Source organism: Eucalyptus grandis, chromosome 4 (genome assembly GCF_016545825.1).
Source record: "Eucalyptus grandis isolate ANBG69807.140 chromosome 4, ASM1654582v1, whole genome shotgun sequence".
NCBI classification, from domain to species: domain Eukaryota; kingdom Viridiplantae; phylum Streptophyta; class Magnoliopsida; order Myrtales; family Myrtaceae; genus Eucalyptus; species Eucalyptus grandis.
Window position 1 is genome coordinate 14,841,341 of NC_052615.1, and position 20,075 is coordinate 14,861,415.

The following is a 20,075-nucleotide window of genomic DNA, read 5'->3' on the forward strand; positions in this document are numbered from 1 at the left end:
AAATATTTTATTTTCCGAAAAATAAAAAAATCGAAAATATTTCATATTTTCGAAAAAATGCCAAAAATCCAAAAAAAGCCAAAAATTCATGAAAAAAGCCAAAAATTCAGAAAAAGCCAAAAAGACTTGTATTTTCCCAAAAATACCAAAAATACCAAAAAAAAAAAAATCCCTATTATGTCCAAAAAATGAGAAAAATACTCAAAAATGTTTTTCCTCCCAAAATGCATGGAAAATCCCTCGAACATCCAAAAACCTCGGGTTTAAACAAGATTAGGTACCGAAAGGGCATTAGTGATTAACTAGTGTAATCAAGTCCCCGATCCTAATTTCTCGGTTGCGCAGAGTGAGTATTTCTCCCGATACTTCGGTTGGGTTTCTAATCAACCCACCCCAAATCGATTAGTGGCGACTCCATTTTAAAAATTGATTTATAGGTTAAAAACTTAAACTATTAAAGTCGTGAATTGGTGGACTTGGGAGAGTCCGGGCTTAATAAATTCAGCCGAGCCATTAGCCTCCTTAGGCGCCCGTACCCGATTGCGGGCGCCAAGAAAAAAAGAGGTCGCGACAACTCCTTTCCAATTTCCATGAGCATGTTCTCTTTCCATAAGAAAGCTAGGAACTTTCATAAAGAAAATAAAGATGTTAGAGGAGATGCGTCTTTGTGCCGATACAAATCTGCAGAGGTTGACTTCCGAACATTTAGCGAGGTTTTATTCACATCAAGAAATGAGAGGTGTGTGGGGCCCAACATATTCTGTAAAAGGAAATCGCAATATTTAGTCCAACTTATTACGCAAGAGTGGTCGGCCCACCAGGATTTAACTCTTCATTTGATCAAAGACGCTTAGATAACAAACTTTCTGATTAGGATATTTGTAACAGACTGACGGTTGATTGAGTGTTCATTCAACAGGACATAATAAGATATAATACTATTAGACTTTCCGGTAATATCTTAATCAAGAGCAAGAGGCTCGATCACAGCAGATAGCATTTGCTGCCCAATCGTGCCGTCCTGGACGCCGAACCCATCTCCGGACTGGTAGATCATGTATGCAGCACGAGCAGCGTTCACAGTGACATCGATGTAGGGTCGGAGAAATGGTGTCTCAGCATTGACAAAGCAATGAGCATTAATGTTTTTCCATGCTTGGTCTATCAATCCCTTGATATGCTTCCGAGCAATGTCTTCTGATACATTTGCTTCTCGCATGTAACACACCATTGATGATGGAGCATCTCCTCTTTCTATTTCGGCCTAATCGAAAAATAAATCAATTTAATATGTTAACGAGATTCAATCTCCTCAGTTCAATGTCAATGAACGTCATGTTAATATAAGATTTTTTTCGCAAGCTAAGAATCTGTACATGTCAAATCCATTGTGTCCGTAGCTTTTTTGCAGGATTTTGATGGTTACCTTGGACGTTCTTAGGTCGTTGCAGAGTCGGATTATCATGGACGCATTGTATATCAGATCCTTCTTGCTCTCCACCAACTCTGCTGCATCCTCCAATTTCATATGTCCCACAAAGAAATAAGCATGGGACAAGAGCAGGGGTCCTGAAGAGGATGTCCAAGCATTGCTCAAGTACTCTTCCAAAGAGGGTGTGTAGCCCAAATGGTCCCACTTTGCTTCAGTAAGTAGTGCTTTGCAAAAGTCTGCCCACTAAAATAAAATAAGGAAAACAAATGATTCAATCAAAGATGATTAATTGTGTAAGGACACAAAATTAATTAGGATGACCAATGCAAGCATATGCAGTTATACACAAGCTTTTTGCTTACAGCTTTCATGAGATGTGGTAGCACTCGATGCCAATCTTCCTCCTTGCCAATTTCGTGAGCGATTTCGTATGTAAGGTCATGAAGTGCTCGGAAACAAAACTTCATGCACTCGGGAAGCTGTTGAATCGGCTCCGAGTCCCATCTAGAAGCATTGGACTTTCCAGTTAGCGAAAATGAACGATCAAAGATGAGAGGAAGAGATCGGGAGGCGACAGGGCCAACCTGGTAACCACGCTGGTGAAGCATTCTAATTCCTCCAACGAACCATAAAGGTCGTAGACATCGTCAATCACTAGTATAAAGATGATGACTTTTGTGAGAGATTTTCGGAGTGAGCTGAACCGTGGCTCCTGAGAGAGTCCGAGGGCGCACAAGAAACTCTCGACCGGACGATCCCTTGTGAAGTCCACATGTTCGATAAGTCCCAGATCCCTCCACCACCTGAAATTACCAAAGCAACTAATCAAAACCAAAATATATTAAACTCACATCTCGTCTGGTATACATAACATCAAAACTCGCACATTCCGAGGCTTAATTTAGCCCATATATCAGGAGTTTTTCATGGTTAAATCTTGACACGAATCGAAGATAAGGGCTTGCCTTCCTTCAAAAGAAGGATCTCGGTTGAATAAGTCGCTGCATTTTCTATATCTTCTGTTTATGCTAAAAAATTACCTGGATATCTCTATAAGATCTCTCCGGTGTGTGGCTTGGACCGTGTTGAAATTGAGCTTGGCAAGCTCCAGCAGATTACTTTGCTTGTCCTCTTGTTGCTCGTACAAGTCGATTTGCCATTTGACGTCAAACCACTGGAGCCTCCGGTGCATCGGAAGCTCCAAAGCATGAACGGCGCATTTGAGGAGCCGACCGTCCAAACTGGAGACTCTCTCGCGAAGAATCCCAGTTGAGAAGGCTTTCCCTTCGTCCAAAATGTTTTCACCTTCCACAGCCAGATGTGAAGCCTCAAGAAGCTGCATCATAGCTTCAACATCTTCGCAATTGCTTCTGTTGAATGTTTTGCTTTCTTCTTTGAAGCTTCTCATTTCATCTGATTACAGAATTGAAAGTGGAAGATAATGATTGGACAGAACTGACAATAATTGCTAATACTACTAACTATACCCAATATATTACTGAATATAAGAAAGTTTGAGGACTAAGGACTCAGAAGACAATATTTCTAAACAGTGAATGATGACATATGGAATTTGGGTAGATTGTATGCATTTAATTTCATAGTATCTCTCTGTGGACCGAACTTTTTCAATCGTCTAGTCCACAATTACTTTTCTTTTCATTATCCCCTCTCTAGAAATGAGAAGGTTTTCTCGGTAAAACTAAGTCCAAATAGGCATGTGGACTGCACGTCTTCTGCATTAGGATGTACTGAAAGTTCCATTACGTCGATTGTGCGACTTCTCCATTGGATGCCAAAGCCGATGTGTGTCAATTTTTTAATGATACCCCAAAAAAGAGTTTGATGAATCAGAGGTCCTAGATGAGGCTAGTCATCACAATAACAAAAAATTGGAAATTCATGTAAGGTTTTGTCGATACACAAATTGGAGCGATCGACTTCCTCAATAGGATCTTGAGCTTCTGGGTGACATTGATTCCACTTAAATGCATGGACGTCCTATGATTTAGACTAATTTCTGATGTAATGTTTCCATTAATTGTCTAAAAGCGAGCATAGGGATATTAAATGACTAGTAGGGCAGAAACCAAATGTTTTATAGTATCTCTTTAGTATCTCTGGCATTGATCATTGAGCTCACCTTGTGCTTTCGATAGTAACATCTCATAAGAATGAATTCACCACATGTCCACATTTAGAACTTACCTTGTGAAACCACATAACCATGCTGTCGAAGGAGTCTGAATCGAAGTGCCCTAGCATAGACATGATTTTCCATGTCGAAAATGCCATTTTTGGTGGATGCAACTGTTTCAAGAGCTTCCTTCATCTCATTGTCAAAAAGGTTGGACAGCCCCATTTTTCTCATCCTGTCGATCAACTCTAACTTGGCAAGCGAATCGACTGCTTTTGGAAACATTGGCTTTACATCCTCCATGAGTCGTTCCATCCGTTGTTCAATTCCTTCTTTCTGCGGATTGAGATGAATCCATTATATCGAAATCTACCTCAACAAAGCCTCGAACAATTCAATCTATACAGCAATGGCAATATGTTGGGTTTTTATTATATTTTCCTTTTGCGAATTTATGGTAAGACTTGTTGTGAAGTGTTAATTTCTTCTATTAAGGATTGGTCATATTTTAAGAAGTAACTGCTACTTCGTGATTGACTTTGTTGTAAAACGAGTCTGTCTAAAGTGATTGACTTCATTTGGATCACTAGAGGACTCAACATCGGAGCAAGCTAATTTTTCCGAATGACTGAGTACATGCTTATCTATATATATATATATAGCTATAGAGTAGGTTGTTTACAATATATGGTAGATATAAATCAAGTGTAGATGTGATGGCTGATGTGTATGATAACATGGCCGAACAATTGAACGTTCCTAGCTATATTTAATAGGTAATGGCACGTATTAGTATCCTGGATGTGATGTTACAAATAAATTTGGAGCAAAATACCACCATGCTCAACTTTAAAAACATCATTGCATGCCTCGTGTGCAAATACTTTCACAACTGTATGCCAATGTCGGTTCCCTCTGGGAAGGAACATATCACTTGAATTATAAGAAAAATATCAATAATTAATGACCAAATTAGCTCAAACTCATTAGCATGAAACGTAAATATTATAATCTTACATGGTCGAAATCGTTGTTAAGCAACCGGAGGAAATCATATTTCCAAATGTTGGGCTTATAATTGGCGGATCTTCTTTGATGCGTCTGGTCCACGGCTTGGCAAGGTTGGAGCTGGACTTCTTCTCTTTTGTACTCCATGGCGAGTGAATGAACTTTGAGAAGATTGGTGAGCTCACGAATCGTGCAAGTTTTCCGGTGGAGCGAGTTGAGTTGTTGAGCACAATGCTTCGATTTATAAAGGCGAGTACGAGCGTGAGTGATTTTGGGGCGTGAAAGTAACTGTTAATTCTGGCCGGCAGCCTCGTACTCGGAAGGTCTCCTCTCCGACCACACGCAGTGATCACGTTGAGAACACCACACAAACTACCAATCATTTGGCGCATGCTTCACATACCTAAAGCTAATCAAAACTAGACAGCAAATGCCAAGGCAACTTCGTCGTCCACACCCCCCCCCCCCCAAAAAAAAAAAAAACATCTGATTGATGGGATTGACCGGGTTTTGCCAAAGAATAAAGGAAATTAACCAGGAATAAATTAATCACTGTTTGTGTCTGACAATATGTCTCGGCATTGAGCCTGTTGATGAAACCCATCCTACATCGAAAAGTAGGGAAGCACGGTCCACATCGTGCGAACACTGGTGGTGTCCTCAAGAATAGTGCGACTAAGCTTTTGGTTGCCGTTCTGTTAAGAGCAACTAAAGCTTTGAAGTTGCAGATTTCGAAAATTCTTGTTGTAAGGTTTGTTTAACTTTGCACCCAACTAGAAGAAACCTTCCGTCATGAGTCAACTTTGTGTATTACTTTGAAGATTGTTTTGTGAGAAATTATGAGCACTAAATATTGTGTGAGTTATTTTATACGATTGGAAGCTCGGGAATGCTGAAAATGTTTGAGTGACTTGAATATGAATGTAATGTACATTGTGTTGTTTGATTTATATTAAAATCTCGTATTGGTATACTTGTTGAGTAGGTCCCGTCAATTGAACCATAAAAATCAAGTATCTGATTTACTTTTTATGTTTCCTAGTTTATTATTGTTACTTGTTCTTTCGCAACGCTTTCGCACTTGTTTGGTCATTAACATCTTGATTGGTTCAATATGAGACCGGTATGGTGTCCGTGCATCACGTGAGATTTAAACATTATTTTTTATGCCTTGCTTTAAGATATTATGCAGCAAAGTTGGTCAATATTTTCCCTTTGATTGAACTATCCGATTTCTTTAATCGAACTTCCTTTTCATAAAAGAACAAGCTAGTATAAATTCGAGATGTTTCTATAGTGCACGCGTACATATGGATTTTCATCACCGTGATTTATCTTTTATTAATGGAATTAAATTATTATTATTATCATCTTCGCTCATTTCATTATGCTTAACTTTTTGTTCTTGGTCATACATTATTCTGCTTAACATGGAAGGCTAAAATGATCGTCAAACCAGCGTTTATGTGTACACGTTTAGTCTATGTCGGCATATCTTATTAGACTAAATCTTCATTTTGTCTTAATTAAATTTAATTAGAGTGGCCTTTAGCGGGACTCCAATTACATTCGACCACGCAGAATCCTCGATCTTCGCATGCACCTACATTGACCTTTCTAAAAGTCATGAACAGGAGTCATGTTTCGATTAGTAGATGCATTGTTGATTGAGACTTAGTTCCGCGTGAACGTCATTTGCATATGCACAAGGTTGCGATTGTTCAATTTTCAACAAGGACGCATTTGTTAATCCGAACAATTTTCGAAAGGACGTGTTTGTTCATTTTATTTTTTTTTGGAAATTTTTTATGAAGAGTTACATGTGTTTTAAGACTGTTTTATATATATACTTGTCATTTTCGGAAGAAACGGAGTGATCATTTTTCCGAACCTTCTTTCCAAAAAACTGTAGCCAATTTTTCGATTGTTTCCTAGAGAGACCCTAGAGTAATACTAGAATTGCTATCTAGTATTCTCATTTGAGACTTTGTTATATCATAGAGGATTTTTGCCTGTGACCATTAGCAACTTTGTGGGGTAAATAAATCCTTAAAGAAAGTAATATTACGCATCAAAATTCGACTTGAGTACTCTAAATATCCGTCTTCATTATTCTACCCAATTCGATGCCATATTTTGCCAACAATTTTAAGGATTTATTTTGCTACAATGGAGTCGGAGACAATCAAAGTTATGAATCAAAATATGGTCAAACCGGACCGGTTCGATGGGAACAACTTTGCTCGCTGGAGGGACAAGATGATGTTCTTACTTACTGTTCTGAAGATTTCCTACATATTGGATCCTAACTTGGCGCCTGTAGAAGTTCCTAAGCCTACTTCCGATGGAGGACAGCCAAGTGTAGAAGCCATTGAGAGGGTCAATAAGGAGAAGAAAAAATGTGCAGAGGATGAATTACTTTGTCGAGGACACATTCTGAATACACTCTCCGATCATCTGTATGACTTATTCACTTAAATGAAGTCGGGTAGAGAAACTTGAAATGCACTGGAATTCAAGTACAAAGCGGAGGAGCAAGGTACCAACAAATATCTAATCGGAAAGTATTTTGATTTAAAGTTTATTGATACTAAAACCTTGCTAGAACAAGTCCATGAATTGCAAGTGATTGTGGATAAAATTCGTGCCCTCAAGATTGATATTCCAAAAGCTTTTCAAGTTGGAGCAATTATTGTGAAATTGCCTCCAAGTTAGAAAGACTATGGAAAAAATGCTGATTCACAAGTCGGAGGACTTTACTTTGGAGCAAATATAGAAACATCTTCACATTGAGGAAGAGTCACGTTTACGTGATAATTCTGTTTTGTATAATTCCAAGGTGAATGCTGTGGATAAAAAATGGAAAATCGGCCAGAACTTCAAAGTAAAAAGTGGGCATAAATTTAAGAGAACACAAAAGAAGAAAAATGGTTGCTGTTTTGTTTGTGGCAAATAGGGACACTACGCCAAGGATTGCATTCACCGCAAGAGCATTTCAAAGGACAAGAACATTTTGACGGTGAAGGCAGATGCAAATTTGGTTGAAGAAAATTATGTAATTATGATTTCAAACATGTTTTCGAATATGAAAATTTCTGAAATCAATGATGCGATGGCTATGGTTTCTGAAATCAATTCTACCACTGTTCAATGTGGTTAGTGGTTAGATTCTGGAGCGACAGTCCATGTGTGCAAGGACAACTACATATTCAAGCAATTTGAAGAGATTATTGACTCAAATGTTCAAGAGGTTCTGATGGCGAATAATGCTCTTGCAAAGGTTGCTGGAAAAGGCACGGTGGGGATAGACTTCACTTATGGAAAGAAGATAACTCCTCTTAATGTATTATTTATACCTGAAATTAGGAAGAACCTAGTTTCTATTGATTTACTTTGTAAGAGGGGGTTTCGGGTTTTGTTTGAATTCGACAAGGTTATCCTATCAAAAAATGAGCTGTTTGTTGGGAAGGGTTATGCCAATGATGACATGTATCAACTGAGTATCAATAATAATATTTCTAGTTCTGCTTATATTGTCGAGTCTTCAATTCTATAGCATAGTAGGTTGGCACTTATAAATATTCATTATTTGAAGAATATGAGAAAATTAGACTTGATAAATTTCAATGACGAATTTGATAAATGTGAAATATGTGCTAGGTCAAAACTTACTTAGAAATCATTTCCTAGTGTTAAAAGAAATTCGAATTTATTGGATCTGGTTCAAAGTGATATATATGAATTCAATGGTATGCTCACACGTGAAGTTTAAATGTATTTTATTACCTTTGTGGATGATTGCAGTAGGTTCTTATATGTTTATCTCATGAGATTGAGGATGAAACATTTACCATGTTTAAGAAATATAAGGCTGAAATAGAGAATCGATTAGAAAAGAAAATTAAAGTTCTACGATCAGATAGAGGTGGAGAATATTTCTTAAATGAATTATCTTCATTCTGTGAAGAACATTGTAATATTCATCAAGTTTCAGCACTATATACTCCACAACAAAAGCTGAAAGGAAAATTCGATCTTTTGGAGAAATGGTTAATTGTATTCTTTCAAATTCAAAACTACCAATTAATATTTGAGGAGAAGCATTACTTACTTCATGCTATATTCATAACAAGATACCTTCCAAGAAAAATGACATAACCCCTTATGAAATATGAAAAGGTAGAAAGCCAAATTTGTCATATCTTAAAGTGTGGGGGGGTGTTTGGCATACTACTGAGCTCCAGATCCTAAGAGAACAAAGCTTGGTTCTAGAGCTATCAAAAGTGTTTTTGTTGGGTATGCTGAAAATAGTAAAGCTTATAGACTTCTTGATTTAGAGTCCAATGTCATTATAGAATCGAGAGGCGTTGAATTCTTTGAGAATAAATGTTTTACAAGTTCTGAAATTATTGAAAATAATTCAAGATCTATGGAAACTCAAAGTGATTCTCAAGAGAAAGAAACGAATGATTCTAAATACATAATTGAACCAAGGAGAAGTACTAGAGCTAGGAAAATAAAAGACTTAGGTCCTGATTTTATTAGTTATGTTTTTCTTGTTGAAGGAGATGGAGATAATAACGCGATAAATAAATACCCTTTAGTATTAAATTTAGAAAATGATCCTAGAAGCTTCGATGATGCTATGTCTTCTAGAGATGCTTCTTTTTGGAAAGAAGCTATGAATGATGAAATAGACTCAATTATGTCCAATAATACTTGGGTATTAGTAGATTTACCGAAAGGATCAAAACCTTTTGAGAAAATTCCGGCGAGCTCGGGATTTTTACGAAAAATCGTTGCGGACGATTTGGAAAATGAATGGAAATACGGATTGGCCAATTTGAAGAGACTTTTGGTATCTAGTGTAAGTGAATCAGTGAAAGGAAGTTGTTTGGGCATTTTTTGATTTCAAATTGGACCTTAACCGAATTTATTTGTTCAAAAAAGCGGATGTCGAGAAAAATGAAATAAAAGTAGGTTTCAAAGGCAATTCATGAGATTGAAAGACCGTTTTATTTTGGCTTTCAGCGGAACTTCAAATTGGACAAGTGGGTATAGAATTTGGCTTATCTTGACCAATTGAGATTGTTGTGTGGAAGTTGAACAAAAATATAATTTAGCTTTGTTTTGTTTTCCTCTTCCATTCTTTTGGACCTGCACCCCACCTCACGCAAGCTTTTTCTCGCTCTCCACGTTCTTCTTTCCCCCACACACGCGAAAACCCCCCTTTCCGTGCACGCCCTCTCTCTTTCCTCGCACGAAGACCCCCTCTGTTCACCGATGTTTTCCTCGTTTTCTTTTCTCTCTAGGTCGGCATTCTCTCTCTCTTCTCTACCCATTCGTGCGGCCAGCTGCACTTTCTAATCCTCCACATTACTTTCTAATCCTCCACATTGCTTTCATTTTCCCTTTTTGACTGGTCTTGTTCTTATCCCTTTTTACTTTTTGCTGGTCACCTTTTTATCATTTTTTTTTTGCTTTCTTTGCTCTTCTTTAGTCCACCAGCATGGTCGACACCCCTGCCTCTTTCGGCTTCCGTGCAGTTCGCTGTCCCCACGAAGATGACGAACGCTGCTTCTTTCTGTTTTGTTGTTGTCCATCCCTTTCACGTTTTCTGCCCACTGCCAGCATAAGGGAGGTGTGTATTGGAAGAAATGGGATGTCTTGAAAGATCGGAAGATACAAGGGGGAATGGGATTTCGTGATTTGCTATCTTTAAATAAGGCACTTTTAGGAAAACAGGCTTGGCGAATGTTAACTAATCCTGACTCGTTATGGGGAACTCTGTTTAAAGCTTTGTATTTTCGCTCCTCAAATTTTTTATCGGCTGTCCGAGGAAATAGGCCATCCTGGGGGTGGCAAAGCATTCTAAAAGGAAGGGATACTATTTTACCAAATTTGCGCTGGTCTGTTGGGAATGGAGCTTCTATACGAATTCAAGGTGATCGTTGGTTACCTATGGGAATCATCTATGGACCTACAGCTAGAACGGAACCAGTTAAAGTGGCATAAATCATTGACCAGACTACCAAATCCTGGAAGATATCACTAATTCGTGAATTTTTTGAAGAACATGTGGCTCAAGAAATTACATCATTACCTATCAGACCCCTATTTTCAGAAGACAAACTCATATGGTTAGCTACATCGACTGGTACATTTATTGTTAAAAGCAACTATCATGCAATTTTACAATCAAGCAGCCAGCCACAAGAGTTACAAGTTTCTACTCCTTACCGGACTAATCAGAGTCTCTGGCGGCAAATTTGGTCGATGAAGATAATTCCCAAAATTCGTACTTTCCTCTAGTCCGTCTGCCAGAATGCTATTGCAACCCGAGCTAATCTCTTCAACCGTCGGATTGTCCCAGACCCCTTCTGCCCGATATGCTGCCAATCTATTCCTGAAACGATTGAACATCTACTTATCCAGTGTCCATGGACAAACAATATTTGGTCACACTCACAGCTCGCTTTATCTTCCTCTACAACCTCAGTTTCCAGTATTACACGGTGGTTAACTGAATGTGTACTCTTACCTGGTCCATCTCCAGGGCTAGAGGTTGTTACAACCATCTTTTGGCAGATCTGGAAGAAAAGAAATCATTTTATTTTTCGGAATCAGAGTCCGAATCCTTCTATGGTAGTGGAATCGGCCATGGCTCAAACCTCAGCATATCGGTCTTCTGTTGCAGCACCCCGTCGCTCAAGCTCTGGCCTCGACGCTGTTCAACCCGATCAGCTTTGGCGACCTCTGGCAAAGGGCATTCTGAAATGTAATATCGACGGTAGTTATCAAGAGGGCAAATTGGAAGGTTCTATGGCCAGTATTTGCAGAGATGATCAAGGTAACATTACAGACATTTTCTCCCGATGTTTTCCAGCACACTCACCTTTCGAATCGGAGCTCCATGCGCTGAATCTGTCTCTCCAACATCTTCATCATCGAGGACTCCAAAACACTCCAATCGATCTTGAGACTGACTGCCTTTAGCATGTTGAGATAGTGAATGGTATTCGCCAACCGCCATGGGAGCAGAGGCTAGTGATCGACGAAACCATATTTTGGCTATCGAATTTCTCCTTTCTCTCTTTGCGGCACTGCCGCCGCTTAGCTAACCTAGTGGCTGACTAGGCTGCCAAAGCCCCGTTAGCTCACCCGGCCCAAAATTTTACACCTCTTCCGCTGGAACTGCTGGATTTATTGTATGCGGACGCTTTAGCTGCAGGATGTAATCTTCCTCTATAATCAATATATAAGTGTGTTTCTGTCAACAAAAAAAAAAAAAACCTGCTGCCCCATTTTTCTCTCTTGTTTATTTACGTCTTCCGCACGTCTACCCCACAGAAACCCCACCGAATCTTCATGCTTTCAGCCCTTTAATCTTCACGAGTCAATCCAGTGACGCCCCCTGCTTGTGTGTTGACTTTAGTGGCCACAAATGGCTCATCGAGCGGCTTAGCACCACCCAAGCCTGGTGACATCTTCAACTCGTCCCTCTCCCATTTGTGTTCTTCCTGGTTAGCCCATTAGACTAGACCGTGCCTCCATCCGTGAGCTCTAAATCGGATCGAGCCATGGCCCGCATCACTTGCGATCACTGAGTGTAGCCCAAGCCAGGTTCAAATCAGCTCCACAACAGCCTATTTCTTCATTGTTGTAGCTAGGGTTTGTAGGTTTTGTGATTCGTTTTTGGGCCCATCTAGACCTCGGTTGCCGAAACCGCTTTGGAGAGGATTGAGCTTTGATGCGTGCTCGTCGTTTTGACCCAAGCTGATTTTAATTCAGGTGAGTAATCTCACTAATCCTTGCTTAGTAGACTAATTATGCTTAAGGGTTGATTAATGTTAATTAAGTAGGATTAGGTGGTTAGATTAGAGTAGATTAGTAATTATTAATTAATTGCGATGCATATTAGACATTTTGATTGTGCAATTAGTAGGTAGATATAGTCTACTATTTATTGAATGCATCTCGGGATTTTTCCTGACTCTTATTGGGCTTCAATTAGGCATTACGGGCCTAAAATGGATTATTTTAGTATTTATTTGTTAATTTTCGAAATTATTTATTTATTTATTTATTTTTCGAAAATTAGGCAGGGATAGCCGACGACTGAAATTTTGCGCTGATTGTCGGGATGCAGTTCGTTTATTTATTTGAGCTCTATGTTGCATGGAATTGAATTAATTGTGATATTTTATCAATTTATCCTAAATTGATTGAAATTGAGTGCAATTAAATGATTGATTGGTAGATGGCCAAGTTTGGTTATTCAACATTTATAATGCTTTGATGAGTTGTAAAGCGGAGAGAATTGTGAGAGTAAATTGGAAATACTCTTAGCTACAATCGATCAAATACGATGTTATGGACCTATGTGGTTCAATGATTAAAGATATCATTGGCGAAAATGGTGCCTTAAAGAATGCACATAATGGTCTAGTACATACATCATTATAGACATACGTAGTTCGGTGATTTGGGATATCACCGGCGAAAACCGTGCCTTAAAGAATGCACATAACTGTCTATTAAATACATCGTTATAGGCATGCATGATTCGGTGATTAAGGACATCACTGGCGAAAACGGTGCCCTAAAGAACGCACGCAATTGTCTAGTGTATACGTCACCTTGGTGAAATCGACGCCCGAGAGCATTAATATGGCTCTGTGACGGAGTGCACTATTAGAGGTTATATGGTGTGGAATGAATGACCTAGAAATAGTCCAACTGACATGTAATCGACTAGCTCAATTGATCAATGATTTGATTCGATTGTCGTGAATTGATTGATTTTTTGATGGAACATATATGAAGCATCTGTATATAACCTTGAATTGCAAGTTTGAACTGATGTCAAGGTAAGTTTTCTGACTCGTGCTGTGCTTAGGCAACCATGTGGTGTATTGGTTTCCTAATCAAGTCTTAGTAGGGTAGAACTTGCTGAGACATAGTCTCACCCTGTTGTGGGACCACATTTTCAGGTTCTCAAATGGTGACTCCTCCTAGACGTCTCGGTCGTCCCACAAGAATAATAGAGCAAGTCATAGTTTTCCCCGACTCCAGGAGTGACTGGACGTATGAGATGGTCATGACTACCGTTTGGGTTTTGGAAGTTCCATACTAGGAGAGGCCCAATAGATTTAGGGCCTGGTTCCATACCACCCCTTATGGTCTTAGAATAGGCCCTCTCTCAAACTTTGGTATACCGGCGGAAGTGATTGATGCTACTCGTGCTCTAGATGGGGATGTAGCTAGTCTCCCTTATGGTATGTTAGAGGATTCGCTGTATCGTCTAGATCCTATGGACCCAAAGAGCTCAGTAATCAAGTCGAAGTAGTTGAGTATAGAACTACTAATTTTGAGAATCAAGCCTTTTGTTAGACTTTGTAAATATTGGGTAGTATTGTATCTAAAGTGATCTGATGTGTATAAAGTGTGTGGTTTATATTTCAAGCAGCGTTTGTAGTCCTGCTTTTCTATCCCACTATTTTGTTGTCTGGGGATTGTTTATATGTTTCCACATGCGTATTAAAAAATTGAAAGAGTTGGCGATGCGACCTAGGACGTCGCTTTAACCGACCAAGGAGGAAGGATGGGCACGTACTCGAGGATCGGGGTGTGACAACAAGTTTAAAGCCGATCTACTTGTCACTTTGATAAAGCTTTGATATACTTACACTAAGTAAAGGTTTAACTCGAATGAGACCTTTATGTATGTATATTAATCTTACTAAAATTTTGGCTATATGGTTTTAAAAAAAAAAAAATTAATTCTGAAGTCTTTATTTTACGAACAAAGTGGGGGGGGGACTGTTGGAGGTTTGTTTGTAAAAAAAAAACTAAGTGCTTTTTCCTTGTCGCATATAGGAAAACTGAGAGAAAGTGGGCCAACTAATAACTGTAAGATTTCCTTTGTGTAGTTGAAGGAATGATTGGGTGGGGCTAGACCCCACCATACCTGCGTGCGGGTGTGCAATTATTTGGCGCACTTAGCACTTAGCACGCCTACACTAACCCCTTTTGTTATTTTATTTTATTTTTTGGTTATGTTATTAATTTTAATCAATTCAAAGGTTGCCTTTTGTTTATGAGAATTTTCGAAAATAAAATATAAAAATGAAAATTCAAAAATTTATTTATTTAAGAAAAAAAGAAAAAATATTATTATTCCGAATTTTGTTTGTGTCTTTTCAAGACAACCTTTGGAAAAATTACTTAATTATTTTGCAACTTTTCCCGAAGGTTTGCGATTGTTCAGTTTTTGACTTCTTTTGAAGGGACGCATTTGTTAATCCGAACAACTTTCAAACGGACGTGTTTATTCATTTTTTTTTTTTTTGGAAATTTTTTACGAAGAGTTGCATGTGTTTTAAGACTGTTTTATATATATACTTGTCATTTTCAGAAGAAATAGAGTGATCATTTTTTTCAAACATTTTTTCAGAAAAACTGCAGCCAATTTTTCGATTGTTTCCTAGATAGACCCCGGAGAAAGACTAGAATTACTATCTAGTATTCTCATTTGAGACTTTGCTGTATCTTGGAGGATTTTTGCCGATTACCATTAGCAATTTTGTGGGGGCAAATAAATTCTTAAAAAAAGTGATATCACACCTCAAAGTCCGACTTGAGTACTCTGAATATCCGTCTTCATTGTTTTATCCAATTTGAAGCCATATTTTCTCAATAGCGTTGTCGCGACCTACTCCTCGGGGGGAGGGAATAGGTTTAGGGGTATTACCTAAATGACAGACCTAAGGCCCATGATTAGGCGCGAGCTCTCCCAAGCCCATACCCCGCATGACATTGGGATATTCTTTAGGAATTTTTGCACAAAAGGAGTCACCACTAGCCTATTGGAGTCGGCTAGGAACCAAGTGAGACATGGGGGTGTACCTCACTTCCTACGTAACTAGAGAATCTAGAATCGGGGATTTAATTACACTAATTGACTAATTAGTGCCCTTTCGGTACATAAACTTGTTCATTTTAGAAGAAAATATTTTTTGTTAGGCAGTTCGGATTGATTTTATACCTATCCACTAATATATGAGGTGATCATGCGGGTGCACAATCATTAACGTGACAATTATAGCTACCAAGATCCTAATTGCCCTAAAACTAGACACGTGTAATTAAACATAATAACATACGCGAATTAAACACACGATATAATCAACATACAAGCAAATAAAGACGTAATTACACTAAAAAGGGAAAGCATAGTAATTCCTATCCAAACCCCATCATTTTTGGTTTTCAAAATTTCTAATTTTTTAATTTTTTAATTTTTTTAATTTTTTTTAAAATTAGTTTTTTTAAAACTTTTAATTTTTTAATTTTTTTATTTTCGAAATTGTTTTTTTAATAATAAAATAATATTTTTTTGGGATCGGACCAGGTTGGGTCAGGTCGGGTCTGATTAGGTTCGGCTTGACCAGGTCTGGTTCGATCGGATTCGGGTCAACTGAGTCCAGCTCGACCGGGCCCGACTCGACTAGGTTAGGCCTAACCGTCCCTAGTCGGCCCTAACCTCGACCCAACTTGGGTCTAAGCATTGGGCCCAAGCGAAAATGGGAGTCGAGTGGGCTAGATTTGTGGTCTAGCCCACTCAATTGGCATCCCCTTGGTCACGATTGCCCAGTCACGACCAGGGGTGCCAACGAGACACGCCGACAACGGCGCCGTGATGACCAGACGAGGGGGGGGGGGAACGGCATGGCCTCCTTGGCCGCGACGGCGTCCCTCTAGCAACTTGGGGCCTTAGGGTCCCGCATGGAGGAGCTTCGCGGAGGGAGAGCCCACTTGGGTATTATGACGAATAGGTGGAGGGCAAGGGCGAACTGGCAGGGATTCCGACCTAAATAGGACTCGAGGCGACGGTCGCAGTGACTAATAAACAACTAGAAATAAACGGGGACCAACTGGGGAACCTACAAAGGCCGGAGCTCACCCGAAATGAACGGGACGAGCTTTGGCAAGCTTGAATTCGAAAATGCACACCAGGTGTTTGATGGAATACCAACTTGAGTCCAGCGGGAATGGCACCTCGGGAACGTGTCGGCTGCGGTGGTGGTGACCTGGAATCGTGTCAGCGGCAGTGACGACGACCGATTCTCCAACCTCCTGTTTCTTCTCTTTCACTCTCTGTTTGCTTTCCTCCCTCTCTCTCCTCGCTTTCTGTTCTACCTCCTGGACTTTGGTAGAGTCGGAGGCAGTTGGCTATTCCGGTGGTGACCGATGGTAGCGATCGACGGCTCCGGGGTCTCTCTTACTCCTCTCCTCCCTCGGTGTTTCCCTTCCTTTTTGTGTTTTCTCTGGCGTCTCGATTCCGTCCCCCTCCCCCCCCTTTTGGTTCTCTATCCTCTCCTCTGGTTTTATGCTTGGCCAGCAAACGCGCATGGCCTTTGCAGTTGTCAGCTTGCCGGTTGGACTACCCCCCCTGATCCGCGGATCACGCCGCTTGCCTGCCACTGATCCCCCTGCTCCCTATGTCGCTGCTCTATTTTGGTTTTTCTTTGCAGGTCTTGCAGTGAAGACCGGCTGGGAGAGACGACCAGCTTGTTCACAAGCTGGGCTGAAGGAGAAAATGTGCTGGGCCGGGCCCAGCGCAAGGGGAAGAGAAAAGGAAAGGGGCAAGTCGGGCCAAGGTTGGATTCGGCCCGACCCAATCGATTTCGTCGTTTTGTGACTAATTTCTAACATTTAATGCTACTTTAAATTAATTAATTTAGATGAAATTTAGGTGACAATATCTACCCATTTTTTAATGTAGCCTTAAAAAGGTTGCGATCAAAGACAGAAGACACCCAAATTATTTTAGCGATAGAAAGACCTTAGGTGCATATGCACGTAATAGGTTGATGGAAATGACTCATAACTATGAATGCGCGTCTTGTCAATAAGAGGAAGAAAGACTCCGGGCTATAGAAGCCCATTGGGTCATAAGAAGAATGAGAGGGACTTTGGGCTACGGAAAGCCCATCGGGTTATAAGATGAGGGAGAGGGACTCCGGCTATGAAAAGCCCACCGAGTCATAAGAAGGGGTAAAAAGACTTCAGGTTACGGAAAGCCCACCAAGTCATAGGAAGGAGGAGAAGGACTCCAGGCTACGGAAAACCCACCGGGTCATAAGAAGGGGTAAAAGGACTCTGGGTTACAAAAAGCCCACCGGGTCATAGGAAGAGGGATAATGACTCCAGGCTATGGAAAGCCCACCATGTCATAAGAAGGGGTAAAAGGACTCCGAGCTACAGAAAGCCCACCGGATCATAGGAAGAGGGAAAATGACTCCGGGTTACGGAAAGCCCATCGGGTCATAAGAAAGGGTAAAAGGATTCCGGGCTATGGAAAGCCCACCGGGTTATAAGAAGAGGGAGAAGGACTCCGGGTTACGGAAAGCCCACCGGGTCATAAGGGAGTAAAAGGACTCCAGGCTACGAAAAGCCCACTGAGTCATGGGAAGAGGGAGAAGGACTCCGGGTTACGGAAAGCCCACCGGGTCATAAGAAGGGGTAAAAGGACTCCGGGCTATGGAAAGCCTACTATGTCATAGGAAGAGGGAGAAGGACTCTGGGTTACGGAAAACCCACCGGGTCATAAGAAAGAGGAGAAGGACTTCGAGTTACGAAAAGTTCACCGAGTCATAAGAAGAGGGAGAAGGACTCCGAGTTACAGGAAGCCCACCGGGTCATAAGAAGGGGTAAAAGGACTCCGGGCTACGGAAAGCCCACCGGGTCATAGCAAGAGGGAGAAGGACTCTAGGCTACCGAAAGCCCACTGGGTCATAAAAAGGAGGATAAGGACTCCAGGTTACGAAAAGCCTATCGGGTCATAAGAAGAGGGAGAAAAACTCCGGGCTACGGAAAGCCCATCGAGTCATAAGAAGGAGAAGAAGGACTCCCGGCTACGGAAAGCCCAACGGGTCATAAGAAGAGGGAGAAGAACTCTGGGTTACGGAAAGCCCATCGGGTCATAACAAGGAGGAGAAGGACTAAAGTCTCACCGTGTAACAATGGGTTTCGACCGGGCTGAAAATACATGGTTTGAGAAAAACACATGAACCTTTGTAGATGACATGGTTTAAGGTTGACCATGAACATTTGTTGTCTTTAGGAAGTATCCGCTAATCCCTTGAAAATTACATGGCTTCACTAGGGAATCCTGTTAAACTCAACTTGAGCAAATGTCATTAGAGATGCCGTCAAGAGACGTATTAATGATATTGCAGCATTAATTGAATAAGCTAATCAAGCTAAGTATGACTGCTTTAAAAAAAAAAAAAACATGCGATGTCAATTAGCATTATGTGGCGCAAAACTATCATCTTGTTTAGGGATGTACCATTAATCATCAAATCCTCTGGGAGACAAGTTCTTATCAAAACGATTTTTATTCGTGAAAAATGCTCATTAAGCATGCCAAACTAAAGCTTCTTAGTGAGAAAGAGTTTCTCACACACTCTCAATAAAATAGCTACTTGATCCCATCCATTCATATGGGAGATAATTGATTGCTGAGGGTATCTCACATAAGCCATATTAAAGGCTTTCAGAAACATTCGCTATGAGCACAATCTGATCGATTAAAAAGGTCTTTTGAAAGGACCGCAATATAGGTTTTGTCACGGGCTTACACAAAGGGATTACTGCTTTGAGGCCAATAGAAGAACATTTGTCGATATTTTCGTCGGGTTTACAAGTTGAAAACTTGGAAGATAAGACAAGATAGGGTTACTTCCACTTCTTCAAGCAATAGCTTCTTTGTGGCATTCTCATTTTCACTCGAACCATCCCAATCAGAAGAGACTTCGGAAGAGGGTTGTAATGTTGGCTCGGGAAAGGCTTGAAAGGCTTAAAATTTTCAAGGGGGTTTTTAAGAGTCAGTGATCATCATAGCATCGTGAGCAGGTTGCTCGATCTTTCGAAATCATTTGGCTTTTGAAACACAGCGCATCTTGAAAGTCCATTGACTAATCATTTATGCATGGGAGCTTCGCTCTTCTCTAATTTCCTTTGCACCTGCGATGATTTGTTTTTGTGCGTAGGCTCTTGAACTTCAATAATTTTTTCTTCCACATAAGATGTAGTTTTTGGGCTTTTTTTTTCTTAACGGTCATTGGCTTTACTTTTACTAGGCACACTGCTTTTTCATGCCCCATAATTTGTCGAACTTTTTGCTCTTTGAACTTTTGTAGCTCTTAAGACTTTTGAGATACTTTTCACATTTTCTTGTGTCTGTTAATTACATTTGGTCAATTCTTATGCCTTGCCCCAGTGAAGGGAGATGATCACCACTCGGGGTTCAGAAATGAATAATCAAGCCCAAGTCGGTTAAAGCAATGGATATTAGTGTTTGGGTAGAGAATGAAATGCTCTTCTTCACTTTGGGATAAGTCAAGATCTAATGATAATTCCTTTGAAGCTATCACCAGAAAATTGATGCAAGTGAAAGTAATAGAATCTTTATCAATCTTTCGCTCTACA

General features: G+C 40.1%; 1 protein-coding gene across 1 annotated transcript; it reads right to left on the minus strand.

Moving 5' to 3' along the window:
• Positions 1 to 961: 961 nt before the first annotated feature.
• LOC104429922 (alpha-farnesene synthase) lies at positions 962 to 11,610 on the minus strand. The gene is made up of 9 exons (XM_039310728.1): positions 11,473 to 11,610; positions 11,249 to 11,397; positions 10,818 to 10,983; positions 3,641 to 3,905; positions 2,473 to 2,845; positions 2,017 to 2,235; positions 1,795 to 1,936; positions 1,427 to 1,675; positions 962 to 1,264 (listed from the first exon to the last, which is right to left on the minus strand). Exons 1-9 carry the CDS (start codon positions 11,608 to 11,610, stop codon positions 962 to 964), a joined length of 2,004 nt encoding a protein of 667 aa, XP_039166662.1.
• Between the last annotated feature and the right edge of the window lie 8,465 nt (positions 11,611 to 20,075).

Bases quoted from the DNA above. Each gene is read 5' to 3' on its own strand.
- LOC104429922 (XM_039310728.1), bottom strand. From the start codon at position 11,610: ATGGCGGTTGGCGAATACCATTCACTATCTCAACATGCTAAAGGCAGT. The intron at 3,906-10,817 runs GTAAGGAGTAGA...CTCAATCCGCAG, and splicing joins CAGAGACTCTGATTAGTCCG to AAAGAAGGAATTGAACAACG. The intron at 2,846-3,640 runs GTAAGTTCTAAA...TTCTGTAATCAG, and splicing joins TGGTTATGTGGTTTCACAAG to ATGAAATGAGAAGCTTCAAA.